At 45.8% G+C, this 14,113-nt stretch overlaps 2 protein-coding genes across 4 annotated transcripts in view; one reads left to right on the forward strand and one right to left on the reverse strand.

The window, feature by feature from the left end:
* The window catches only part of LOC135902469 (serine/threonine-protein kinase SIK2-like), a 309,800-nt gene extending 300,053 nt beyond the window's left edge, over positions 1 to 9,747 (forward strand). For all 3 annotated transcript variants that reach the window (XM_070537801.1, XM_070537800.1, XM_070537802.1), the window contains 3 exons: positions 1,461 to 1,584; positions 4,096 to 4,316; positions 4,427 to 9,747. In XM_070537801.1, the coding sequence (XP_070393902.1) occupies positions 1,461 to 1,584; positions 4,096 to 4,316; positions 4,427 to 5,362 (1,281 nt within the window). In that variant the 3' untranslated portion in view covers positions 5,363 to 9,747. The remainder of the gene's footprint in view (positions 1 to 1,460; positions 1,585 to 4,095; positions 4,317 to 4,426) is intronic.
* The window catches only part of LOC139059410 (uncharacterized), a 356,283-nt gene that overhangs the window by 211,903 nt on the left and 130,267 nt on the right, over positions 1 to 14,113 (reverse strand). The window lies entirely within an intron of this gene.

Genomic DNA, 14,113 nt, shown 5'->3' on the forward strand with positions numbered 1-14,113 from the left:
AAGGGCAGTAAAAAACATGAATTTTTTTGGATGTGTTCACGGCCCTTAGGGAGTTCGGAAAATTGGACGTTAACTGTACAACTGCCCAAAAGAAAGCTTCAAATAGTCCACGGGGCGAATGCGCAGCGAAAGGAGGATGAGAGCAGAAAGAACTGATCCATCATGAAAGAATGAATGGGAAAGGAAGAGTGCCGCTGCTTCTTTAAAGAAGCTTGAGCTCTAAAAGCAAAATGTTGGCTCATGCAGGGGTCCAGGTGTGCCTCATCCAAACCAAAATAAACTCTTTAAAACAGTGAAGTGCAACACTGAAATGTTGTGTGCGGGCTGAGAGCATGTCAGGACAGTTGAGGTTGACTTACCAGCTGCTGAGAGAGAATCTCACTTGTGACAAAGTTCGGGCCTCATACCAATAAGCTTGCTATCAGTTGATAGAAATAGCTCATATTCGAAAATATTTGCTTCTTTATGCACCTCCATTTTATTCGTATTTGAGAATTCTCGATTCAATTTAAAATGTGCTTTACCATTTTTTTCGAAGATATATTATTCGCTGTGCATTTTCTTTTTGAATAAATTAAACACTATTACTTAGTATTCAAACTGGATTAATTCGTTTTTTATTTTTATCATGCTTGCTAGGGAATGACAGCATCAGGCGACACAGTGTCAAGCTGTCTAGACATAAAACAAACTTCTGTGTCATTCAGGGAATTTCGCAGAGGTGCTCAAGGAAAACCTGGAAAACTCTGGGAATTTGGAAATGTAAGCTGGGCAGACACCCTGGTTAAAGCTCTGACCAACTACTTGTGTATGGTGCTTTTAAGATTGTAGATACATGCCATCTCTCATAATTTTGGAACAGTATAATTGTGTAGATTTTCATCTTAGTGTTAAATAGAGTCTAGGTATAAGTGCAACCTTGACAGGCTTTGCCTTTGACAATCTTTGACAAGTCAAGGAATGTAGCCAGAGGGTAGTGCATATTACATGGAGTTCCATGCTGTGTTTGTTGCATGTTGACGTGATAAATAGTCTGCTTAATTTTCATGAGAACCTTGATGGCTTGTACCAGTTATCTCTATCCTGAATAATTTGTAGCATTTTAGCAGTTCCATAAGTTACCTTTGTGTTACTGGCTACGATGATTCAGTGGCATTGGTGTCCTGCTGAGCATGAGGTTGCAGGAACAATCCACAGCCATTTTGGCCACATTCCGATAAAGGTGGAATGCAAAAACATTCATGTGCCATGCTATGGGTGCAGATTATAGGTGCCACCTTGGTCATAATTAATCTAGAGCTGTCTACTACTGCACTTTTATTGTGCACCTCTGGTGAAAGTCCCTTGCATTGGGATGTTAAACGCCACTCAATCAATCAAGTGAATGTTGCTTAGAAAAGCTTGTGGAAGGTTCACATGGGAGGGCATTTTACATTCCCGCTCGTGCTGCTGCTACGCAGAGCCTGGGTGTGGTGCTGTACGTGCTGGTGTGTGGGGCACTGCCCTTCGACGGCAGCAGCCTGCAGGTGCTGCGCAGTCGTGTGCTCTCCGGGCGTTTCCGCATACCGTTCTTTATGTCTACTGGTGAGTGGCTCATCTTCATTTAATTGCCATGAATCAATTTCATTTAATTAATTTTGATCATTAGCTCGTACAGTGACAAGCGATGTGAAAAAGGAAAAGCTTGCAGCGCTCCGCTGGCATGCTCATGAAATGAGGCGAAACCTGTTGCACCATAACCACGACGAAGGTGTACTAGGGTTGGAAACTGCACTAGAGAAAACATGTCATCTCGCTGGCAAAGACTTAGTAAAAAACAAACATTTTGCAGCCCATTGGCGATGCACTGTGACTTTTCCATCAGCTTTGCATCACTTCCTCTTTCTGCCCCAGCCCGGCAGGCTATATTGATCGTCAGAATAAACAACTGTAGATGATGGATATAACAAAGTAAGCCCAGCTCTCCCTTACAACTTCATTATAATGTGGTTTTACTGTAGAAAGGGAAAAGGTGAGTGAGTTGGTTACTTGAACGGTGTGCCATAGTTAACCAGACCTTAACAGGTCAGACATAGGAAGAAGACCACAGGATGACTGAAACTGACCTTTACTTTGGACCAGTATCAATATTTTTGCAGTTGCATAAGTTGAACTCTGCCACAACGAAATTGATGGGGGCTTGCAAAAAAATTCGATTGTGCTGAACTTCGTTTTAGTAAATGGTACAAATAACAATGAAACATGTGGTTTAGCGACACAGAAAATAAGCATTAATTCTAAAAGCATAATTTTGGCTTGCAAGCACTTTTTGGCAAGTGGTGATGTGACACAAATCACGTTCTTTCAAGTGAGTCATCACGATTTCATTGGCTTGCACTGAGGCAGAGCTCCAGTTTGTATAAAGGTGCTCATTACACATGGTGCTGCTGGAATGGATGCACGCTCTCTTGTGCCGTCTTCACCATCTGATGTAACAAAATTGTAGACACTCCTGATGATATCGTTATTGCTTATTTCGACGCAAACAGCAACATGGGAGTCGGCCTCAACGGCCACAAGTTTACCGGCACAGTGATTGCATGCTGATGAATTCCAGGACTTTCTTGGGAAGAAACGTCTCCACACTGCCAAAAGCACATACGACTATATTTCTGCTAGCTGAACTTGTAAAATATTGTATCTCTTGAATGAGCTTTCATAATCAAAGCAGCACAGCTTCATTGTAAATCACAATGAAGTGTGTGGCTTTCTTCGTAAACAATGTGAAAACTTGCTTTGTCGCCATCTTGGGATGACAGTGGTGATGACACTGGCTCTGCCAAATGGTTGTTACATGGCTTTGGCCAGTGCTGTTTTGTCAATTCTTTCTAGAGCTTGTGCTGGTGCTGGTGTCTAGAATTGCTCTACAAAGACTTTGTTGAAGTGAAAATGCACTTATAGTGTACTTCATTGTGGCAGCAACTATAAAGGGACAAACGACCGCTCAGAACATTAATCGAGTTAACCCTGCTGGTGGAATGATTCCTTATCGTAGTGGCTAAAACGAGTCATTTTTTTCTCTTGAAACGTGGATTTATATTTTTAATTAATCACTAAAAGTCACGAAAAAATGACCTTTGGCACCCCAGGTGGCATAAACATGGAAGCTACATAAGAGGTCCACCATGTCACCTAATGCTAGCGTATGTGGTTAGTGGTCTTTTTGTTAGTATTGAAATGCAGTATACTTTTTATTATTATAAGTTTTTCTTGACTTATAAATGTGCAGATAAGCCTTCGTTCGTAGTGAGCAGAAAAGTGTCGCTGTCTTCGGATTTGTTTTTGATAAGCTGGCTTGACTCATCTATCGACAGAACAATGACAATGGGGCCAGCCAGACATGACATAGGCGTGTACTTTGGGAAGAACGAGGTACAAATATAAGAAATGTCTCTGCAACAACGCGAACTTATTGCACCAGCTTTTCATATTCAAAAGTGGTTGAAAAGGTAAAAATGCAGATGGTTAACCACCGTTACACTCACTCCTGTGAAAGCACAATAATGGGTGGCTTTTACAATTTGCAAGGCGGGCTATGGAATTGCTCTCACTTTTCGGCATTGCTGGAGGAGGGATCCTTATTTTTTTAGAGGCTGCTCAGATTGAAAAATTCTGCTTACTAATATCCATGCACTTTTGGAAGTAACCACTGCAGATGTAAACACTATCGAGAGTGAGCTTTGCATTGCGCCATAAGAAACTAGATCCGTAAAAGTCGATTGTAAGTCCCTTTAATACATTAAATTCTATGAGAAACTGATGGGGAATAACGAAAATTTCATTCTGCCAGAAATATCGTTTAGCTGGTATTTGTTATGTAGGGATTTGACTGCTTCCTAATATTGTCCTGCCGAGATTATTTGCTGACCAGAATTTGTTCTGTGCCTTTTTTTTATGCTTCATATGATTATAATGGATTAACCGTGTTGCATAGCATGCTAAAAGCATGTTAAGTTTATTAAAAAAGAGTACTTATTAGGCGGCTTTGAGACAAATTTGTAGAGGACACCTTCCATGTCATGCGGACCTTGCTAAATCTGTGGGTGCCATATGCAGAGTGCGAGCATCTAATCCGCAAGATGCTTGTGCTGGACCCAAGTCGGCGGTTGACAGTGGAGCAGGTGAAGAGGCATCGGTGGCTGCAGCCAGCAGGCATGCACGCCCCTGCCACACCTGCAGCCCCGTCTGATCGTGAGGCGGCTCGTCGAGGGATTCTCGATGATGGCGTCCTTCGCCTCATGCAGAGCCTTGGTATTGATCCAACCCGTACTCAACAGGTGAGTCAAGTGCACTGAAAATGTGGTTATGAAGCTGTAGTTAAAAACATCAGTTTGGGACAAGTATTCTGGCATAAGTGTGAGTGCAGACCGGGCATATGTGTGTGCAGTCACTGGTGCAAGAGCGCTTCGACCACCACTCGGCCATCTACTTCTTGCTCCTGGAGAGGGCGCGGCGGCTTGCAGGTGCCGCCATGGCTGCAGGTGACGCCAGCCGGCGGCCCAGCACAGTGGCTGAGCAGACGCTGCGCCACGAGCCCACTGCTGCCGTGCTGCACATGCAGGCCGCACTGGCCGCTCACCCAACCATCGACAGTGTGCGCGGGCATGCCTTCTGCCAGACGACAGATGGCAACCTGGCCACATGCCGCATACAGGCTACGGCGCTGCTCAAGGGCTGGCACACTGCCGCACCACCAGCCACGGGCTCCATCGATGAAGGCGTTGAGGAAGACCTGGATCCGCCCGGCACACCACCCCGGCCCGAGCACAGGGACAGCCCACCACTGTGCAGTCTTACTCAGATGCTGAGCCTGTCTGATGCCCCACCATGCACACCACCTCCGCCAGCCTGCCTCGAGCCATGTCGTGGCGCCGAGGGACCGCACCGGTCGGCAGGCGACTTCCGTGAAGGCCGCCGTGCCTCGGATGGTCTCGTGACATCACCGGCAGGACCAGTGGCCTCTGTTGTCGCCACCACGACGCTGATGGGCAGTGGGCCCCGCGATGAGCTGTTTGGCAGTGACCGGCGGCTGCCACCGCCAACTCCTGAGGTGCTTCCACTGACGCTGTGGAGCCAGAGCAAGCCCTTGCAGCGGCGGCCCCGCTGGGCACGAGCTTGGCGTCCCACCCCACCACGGCCACCACTGGCAGCCTGTGGCGGCGGTTCACTGGGCGATGTGCCATGCCCGTGGACGGGCCGTGCCTGGGAGGCAAGTGGCCGTGCTGCCAACCCATCTAGTCATCTGTACGGTGCAGGCGACCATGCCAGTGCGAGCCACCACGCCTCCTGGGACCCCAGCCTGGAGCAGATGGACACGCTGTGAACTGTGCATTCTTCTCCTCTTCAAAAGAGCCAGCGAGGAACTCTTGGGTTATTGTTCACTCGGTTTCATTGGTGGCTCACACTCCATTCTAGGCTCTGCATGAATTTGTTCAGGCACAGTCTTGCACCCAACTTGCTGGCGCCGCTTTCTCTTCATATTTTCAGCAATTTTATGTTGCATTGCATGCATATGCAGGAACTCTTCAGTTGTGAATTGGATCTTCAGCAGTGGCTTGAAGAGTCCCTGCTGTCGTGCTACGGATCTCTTCTGTCCTGCATGCCTCAGTTGCAGGCGTGTCGCAGAGGACCAGGTGCTCTTGCAGCTTCTGCTCTTCTGAATCATTGACTACCCACGAAACTGCTTTTGGTTTCTTCGCCACTGCCAAGGAGGCTCCCACGCAACAGCACGTTATGTCTGGCCATAGTTTGCAGACTGCCTGCTAAGCGTGCACTGTCCAGCCCTGCGTCCACTATGCAATTAATTGTTTAGTGCTGGTAACCTGAATGCTCCCGCAACAGTGCAGATCACTTTCCACTGCTGACAAAACTACCAAATTGTGCTTGTCCTTTGAGGCAGCATCTAGCAGTAGCAGCAACAGCCGCTTGTCTCCACCCACTTGTAATTTGTCTATGCTCGTTTGAAGGAGTACACTAGGATTGTGCAACGGCCAGAAGTGTCCTTTAGCCTAAATGGAGATTGACGTTGCAGACATTGCGGTCGCTCACACATTTTGCTACTCTCTTTTGGGCAAGGGTGTTTTCCTGTGTTTCTGGCTCCGAATAGTGTGTCAGTTTTTAAGCATTTCACGGCCCATAGGGTGCACAAATAGTGGTGGTGATGTCTGTTGTCAGTGCCACCTTGTGATATGCGGCATACTACTAGTAGTGGTTGTGGTGGCATATCTTAGCACCAAGATTGCCTAGTGGTGAATGCCAACACTGTAATTTTAGGAGAGTGAGCTTCAGAACAAGAAGCTCAATTCATACTGTTTTGTCACCTTTGTTGGGCCTCTTCCTGAGAACTTTTGTATATGGCTGGCAGCTCTCAACTAACACAGACCTACATGCTGAATACCCTTAGTCATGCTTGTCGCTAGCATTCTAGCATGCAAAGCAGTTGCCTCACAGGCTTGGAAAATTTGTTTTCACATTTCATGGGCAGCAAGATGCAAACATTGGCTTTTTGAGGAAAGGTTTGACATTTGCAGTTGACAGCTTCAAACTGCACTGCTAAATCTGTGCTATCCATAACTGGATGCATCAGCTTTTGGTCACCTTGAACCATGAATGGTGAGAACAAGCTCAGATTTAAAAGCATTCATTACAGGGCTGAAATACTTTGACTGGTTTTAAAAACTAGGCAGAAGTTTAAATTATGATTGTATCAGTAGCAGTATTTCGCCTAGAGGGGTTAAGACAAAGATACCAAACTGAAAAGACAGCTTGAGTGCTCAGCTTAGCTGTGTAAGCATAACTGGACAGTGATGAAAAAATATATATATATATTGCTTTTTGAATCTCCATATTCTGGGTAATTTCTCTTTGGGCTCTATGGTCATGGGTAATTTTGCATGCAACATTGCATTGTACTTTTGCCATCACCGTTTTTTGTTCTTGCTTTGAAGACGGCACTGTTTCTGAACGCAAGCCAGTGGCTGGTTCAGGTTGAAAATGGGTCAGTCTAAACAAGGCATTTCATGACGGTCTAGTCAGCTCCTGTATATGCATTGGTCAATTGTTTGTGCGTGAAGGCCCTGGTCGTGTGGTTAGTGTATTATCGTGCATCATAATATGCAGCCATTTTGATGTCCTGAGGCACTGTGTGACTGTAAGAAAGTGGGGAGAGTGTAAGTGCTGCAGTGGCAGAGGAGCATACTGCAAGGCAGGAAAGTTGGCATTTTAAAAACATTCCGCTGCACTTTTCTGGTAGGGTGTGCTGTTGTGTTGCAGCACCTGACAACTTGCCTAATCTTGTCCCTTTGCAGGCCATGTTTGCTTCAAATGAGCGTGCAAAACTGTCGCATAACGTTAATGCTGTGCGTGAATGTCACCTGCTTCCCCAAACCGACCATGCCTTACTGAATATGCTGTTGACTTGTTGGTTTAGCATTCAGTAGCACGGCCCCAGGTAAATGTGCACGTTTACCAGCATACTCCAGGTAATTGCCAATTTGACTCACTTGTTGGCACTATATCTGAAGATACACATAAAAGAATATGTGCTGGCAGAAATTGTCATGTATCTGCCTTCATTTCGTTCAACTGGCTGGCATTATTTGTGTTGTTTTTGTCATGTAAATTTGTGTAATTGTTTGTTTAGCCAGTGATTAGCCAATAGGAATTTTTTTCAGTATAAGCCAGTGTTTGTATATGTAAGCATTGATATGTAACTGGGTTAAACATGGTCCATTAGGTACATTGTGTCTGCACTCAGGGGCATAATTTTTAGAGAGCATGATGGAAGCTAGTGGGGCTCTGACAGTCTTCAAATTGAGAGTAATTTATTTTAATGTAGTGTCAAGGCACCATATTCTTATGGATATCTGTGGTGCCTAGTAGGCACACTAACATTGACTACATCACCTTTTGTCTAAGCTGACTTCATTCTATTTGCGATGCCTTAGTATGCCTTTTTATCCATTGCCCCTGAGAGTGGATATAGTGCGTGTTTAGCAAGGTGTATGTGTTACTGCTTCTCTATGCTAGTCATGACATTGTCAGATACTGAATAAGCAACAATAAAATTCTTTGGAAAGGAGCCTTAAGCTTTTGAACTTGCCTGGTTTAATGGAAAAAGCACTAATAGGCACAAGGTAGCCCTGCCTGCTTTTTAAAATCTGACTGTGTATGTACGAACGTGGGGGTTGAAAGTCTCACCCGACGCACTAGTCACATGTCAGCAGCACAGCTGTGTTGCGCACTCTGTTTTGGCTGCACTAGAATGTTGCAGTGATTTCTTCCTCAAAAAATCACCTACGTTGAGAAGTTTATTCATGCTCCTTCAACAAATGCACCGAATAATCTGCAACTGCATCAAGTTGCATGTTCTGGATTGGCGCGTGCAAAGTCGGTATATTTGCGCTTGTGCCAGCCTTTTTTTTTTTTTCTCCCAATTTGGCATCAGACTTGCTTCATGATGCATAGAATTCTAGTGCATAGAAAATGCACAATGCATAGAGCGCATTCACAAGTTATTGGAGCTTTGTTATAGAAATAGGGCTCTGATTTGTCAGGCACTGAGACTATTCACGGGCCATACCTGCCAATTGTGAAACAGATTTGAGACCATTACTAGAAAACGGGAAACTAATGAAGTTTCACACGTGTCAATTTGTGGCGTTCGTGGCAGCTTAGGTTGTTTATTATGTGGGGAGGGGCAAGGGGGGTGGGGTTGAGTGTGTACCAGTTCTACCATGAGCCCCTGTGCTGGACCGCTCTGCTGCAGCTTGCAAAGCAGATATCTCTGTTGTGTTTTCAGCAGCAGTTGTCATTTATTTGCTTGTTGTTAGTGAACTAGCATGCAGAAAAAAAAAAAAGGCAGCGTAGTGATGCAGGTGTAGTGATGCAGCTGTAGCTTTTGAAACTTGGCTTCTGTGCCTCCAAAGCCCTTGCGAGTTTGTGCTCCCCATGAAGCTGTGACATTGAAAAGCACTGCCGTTTTGCCTGTGCTGCATCTTCGTGGAGTAGAGCATGTAGCCCTCCACTTGTCAATGCTTTGTTTGTACAGCACCTTGCAAAGGGCCTCTCGCAGCTTTGGAGGTTAGAGTCTGAGTGAAACCTGAATGATGTGCAGTGTGTGTTAGTTCAGTCCTCGCATACATTTTTTCATGAAGCAGCGCCTCATAGCAACGGTGCTGTCAACTTGATATATCAAAGTGGCACCAAAGACATAGTAGAGTTGAGTTTGGTATACAATAGGCAGTGACACGTTGCCCACACACATTTTTTCCCACGTGTGCTTTTCACTAGGAATTTAGAGTTAGTCTCAAGTGTGTGTGTGCATGTATGCAGATCTGCTTTGATTATGCCGGGACTCCAGAAGGCTCAGTGTGTGTTGTCCATCATGTGTTCCTCTCGAGTCCAGATGCATGCATTGCCTTATCCTTGGCTCAGCAATGCACTCACATCTCAGTGTCCATAACTGTGGTGGCAGCCACTGTGGGACTTCCAAAGACCCAGCTTAATCAGAAGCTACCAGAGTCGTACATGTGTGGAACTGGTATGTGTGCCTGCCAAACTGTCCGCTGTGTGCGAAGCCTCTGGGTACAAAGCACATCTTGCTGTGCATGGTTGATGGCACCAAGCCAACCTGCTTGTCCACGAGTGAGAGTTTGAAATGTATGCCGTATGTGTCGCCAGGAATTGAATAAAACACACTCAACAGGCCATTGTGTATGTGCTGCTGCTTCCTCCATGCATTTTTAATGCAGAGCTTGTGTGCTGGACAGAAGTCTATGGAAGACCATGTCGAAGACCGCTAACATAGCGACATAGCTAACATAACGACACTAACCCAGTGCAGATTGCCTCCAAGATGGGATGCGCGCAGCCGCGCTCAGCCGCCACAGCTGGAGTAGAAGAGGATACGCACCACTAGCCTGCCCCCTTCCCCACCCCCTCTGTCCTAGCATGCGCACATCTACCTCCCCCCCCCCCCTCCTCCGTAGCTCGTGTGAGCAGACGGCACTCATCTTCCTCACCTTCCTACCTTGCGAACGCGGAGACTCGACACGGCGACGGTGGAAACTCGTGTTCCACCGTGGTGGTGATGGAACACGAGTTGGTGGTGTTCGTAGTGAAAACTCCACCGTTGCCGTGTTCCACCGGCGACGGTGGAAGCTCGCCTAGAGTGTCCATATAATTCACATCAAAATAATATTCACTCTATAGCTATCAGCAGTGCACTACCATTGTACAACCTCTATTCAAACTCAACATTCCTATAAACATTCCAGATACGCAAAAAAAAAATTACTGCATTGTCACTTTACAACTACTTGGGCTAGAAAAACAGCGTCGTGGTAGACTAATGAGGAGTACTGTCTGCATCGAACCTTTATTCAAATTAAAAAAACAATTACATATACTGAAAACTGAGAGATGAAAAAAAATTTCCGCACTGTCTAGATTGCGACAGCATATTATTAGACCGCTGTACGAAGTGAGGATAGTTGTATTATTGGCCACATAAACTTTTAAATATTCACTTAATAACTTTTAACAAGCATGGTGTTGCTCCCACAGGCAAACATGAACACATCTCACTCGATCACCGCAGACACTCTCTGCCAGAACGCCGCCGTGAGGAAGAGTGGCAGCAGCAGCGAGCGAATTGCCCTTCGTGCTGACTCTCGCTTCAACATGAACTAAGCAGCAAGAACACGACATAGACAAAACCATCAGCCCTCGCCTTGTCTAGACTCTGTACCCAACGCAGAAAACTTTCAAGGTGGTGCCCGCGCAGCCCCGCTCAGCCGTGCCATATGCAACTGGAGTAGAATCCCGCCTGCTGCCTTATTCGCGACTGAAGACCTCGCGGTTCCTCCCCGCCTCCCTCCCTCTTGCGCGCAAAATAAAGCCACCATTCTCGGCTCACCCGCGCACGCTTTCACTCGCAGCTACAAGATTGGGAACGCAGCTGCGATCTTATCGCACTTGGACTTTATACGGGACATCACATCGGCGACGATTCACCCGGGGTGTCCATATAATTATTATTGCAATAAGAACTGGATTGTAACTTCACAACTACTTGGTCTTTTTAATCAGCGAAGGCTCCTGCATCGAACCCTTATTTGAACTGAAGAAGAAGGAATCATGCAAAAAGTTAAGATATGAGACAATTCTGACAGCGACCAGTTGACGATGAATGTCAACGTTGATGCGATTAGCACTAAAAGGAAGGTCTAGCTCGGGGGCTGCTATCTAAATGCATGGGAAGGGAACTGAGACGCAAGTCCAATGAGACTGAATGTCCAACCGAAACGGAACGTCCGACAATTCTGGCACGTACGTTGGACATTCAGGTAGCAAGCACTGCTTCAGGAAGACACATGTAACTGGCAAATGGAGGCCTTCGAAGAACACCTGAGATAACAACTATGTGGTGCAGGATCTTCAGGGCACCGAGGGGCAGTGGAGGCTTCACAAAGCTGGAACCAGGGTGGTTCGTGGGGTGGGGCCGCTGAGGCCGGGGCGTAGGCCTCACAATCTCGGCCAGGTGGCGCAACCACACCCGTAGTAGGTAGTAGGTAGTAATCAAGAAGGTCCCGTCAATAACAGAAAAAGGAGGAAAGGAAAAAAGAGAGCTCACCACGGCTACATATGTAGCCATGGCAAGCATAAACATGCAGGGCGGCAGAAGAAAGGAAAAGTGGGCAGAGATTGAGGAGCAGTTAAATAGAGAACAAATAGGCGTGTATGCGGTTATAAAAACGCACCTTAGAGACTCGGAAAAGCCGCCAGTGATTGAGCATTATGTTTGGGAAGGGTGCAACAGAACTAAGTCGGAAAGAAAGGGAGGGGGAGTCAGAATGCTCATTCATCAGGGAGCCAAATGGAAAAGACTAAATTCAATATGTCAAGAGCATCTGTGGTTATCAGGTACGGTGAGTGGGAAGAAAACTTGGCTGGGTGTTACGTATTTGTGGACCGGAAGTAATTGCACAGAGAAGAATAAAGGGTTAGTGGCAGGCACGTACCCAGGATTTTTATTCGGGGGGGGGGGGGGGGGGCACCACCTCCATCATCATCATCATCATCATCATCATCATCATCATCACCACCAGCCTGTTTTATGTCCACTGCAGGACGAAGGCCTCTCCCTGCGATCTCACCTGTCCTGCGCCAACCGATTCCATCTAGCGCCCGCGAATTTCCTAATTTCATCGCTCCACCTAGTGTTTTGTGGTCCTCGATTGCGTTTCCCTTCTCTTGGTACCCATTCTGTAACCCTTATGGTCCAACGGTTATCTAACCGGCGTTATACATGACCTGCCCTGCTACATTTTTTCCTCTTGATGTCAATTAGAATATCATCTATACCCGTTCGCTCTCTGATCCAAGCCACTCTCTTTCTCTCTTACCGTTATGCCTAGCAATCTTCGTTCGATCGCTCTTTGCGTGGTCCTTAACTTGTTCTCAAGTCTGTGCCCCATATGCACTGGCAAAATGCACTGGGAAATGCACTGGCAAATGCATTGGCACTGGACATATTGCACTGGCAAAATGCACTGATTACACACCTTACTTTTCAATAATAGTGGTAAGCTTCCAGTCAGGAGCTGGCAATGTCTGCCGTATGCGATCCAACCTATTTTTATTCTTCTGTGAATTTCCTTCTCATGATCAGGGTTCCCTCTGATTAATTGACGTAGGTAAACGTACTCCTTAAAAGTCTCTAGTGGCCGACAGGCCATCCTGATCTCTTGTTCCTTTGCCGGGCTAATTATCATTATCTTCATCTTCTGCATAATAATATTCAACCCCACTCTTACACTCTCTCTGTTAAGGTCTCCAATCATTTGTTGTAACTCGTCTGCATTGTTGTTGAATAGAACAATGTCATCGGCAAACCAAAGGTTGCTGAGATATTTGCCGTCGATCTTTACTCCTAAGCCTTCCCAGTTTAATAGCTTGAATTCTTCTAAGCACGTAGAAAATAGCTTTGGAGAAATTGTGTCTCCCTGTCTGACCCCTTTCTCTATAGGTATCTCCCTGCTTTTCTTGTGTAGAATTAAGGTAGCTGTAGATCGATATTCTAACGCGAAAGACGAGTCAGTAAGACGAGAAACTATTTACAGATTATATTTACAACGGTTGATGCGCTGACCGGTCAGATTCACAGCGCGAGCCCAGTTCGTTCTTCCTCCTCTTTTCTGGAATGACGGCGCCCACGCGCCTCGTTCAAACAAACAAATACCTCACGCATGTAGCAATATTTTCCAAGCTTTTTACGTAAGCGTTCTGTACTCCTTGATTACGTAGTGCCTCTACGATTGCTGGTATCTCTGCTGAATCAAATGCCTTTTCGTAATCTATATAAGCCACATAGAGAGGCTTATTGTACTCTGCAGATTGCGCGATAACCTGATTGATGACATGGATGTGATCCATTGTGAAGTATCTCTTCCTGAAGCCAGCCTGTTCTCTTGGTTGACAAAATCCAGTGTCAACCTTATTCTATTGGAGATTATTTTGGTAAATATTTTACATAATACTGGGAGCAAGTTATTGGTCCCATAATTGTTCAATTCTTTAACGCCTCCTTTTTTTGTGAATTAGTATAATGTCTGCATTCTTCCAGTTTTCTGGGACCCTTGCAGTCGATAGACACTTCGTATAAAGAGCCGCCAGTTTTCCAAGCATTATGTCTCCTCCATCTTTGATTAAATCGACTGTTATCCCACCTTATCCTCCCGCTCTTCATCGTTTCATGTCTTGCAGGGCCCTTCTGACCTCATCGCTAGTTATAGGAGAGTTTCTGTATCCTGTTCATTACTGTTTCTATGTGAACTATCGTGACTCCTCTGGGTACTGTATACAGGTCAGCTTAGAATTTTTCCGCTGCTTTTACTGTATCTTCGAGATTGCTGATGATATTATCCTTCTTATCTTTTAGTGCATACATCATGGTTTGTCCTATGCCAGGTTTCTTTTTTACTGATTTCAGGCTGCGTTCATTTTTTTACGGCTTCTTCAGTCTTTGTCATGTTATAGTTTCGAATATCAGTTATTTTCGCCTTGTCGATCA

The sequence above is a fragment of the Dermacentor albipictus genome, chromosome 4 (genome assembly GCF_038994185.2).
Source record: "Dermacentor albipictus isolate Rhodes 1998 colony chromosome 4, USDA_Dalb.pri_finalv2, whole genome shotgun sequence".
NCBI classification, from domain to species: Eukaryota; Metazoa; Arthropoda; class Arachnida; order Ixodida; family Ixodidae; genus Dermacentor; species Dermacentor albipictus.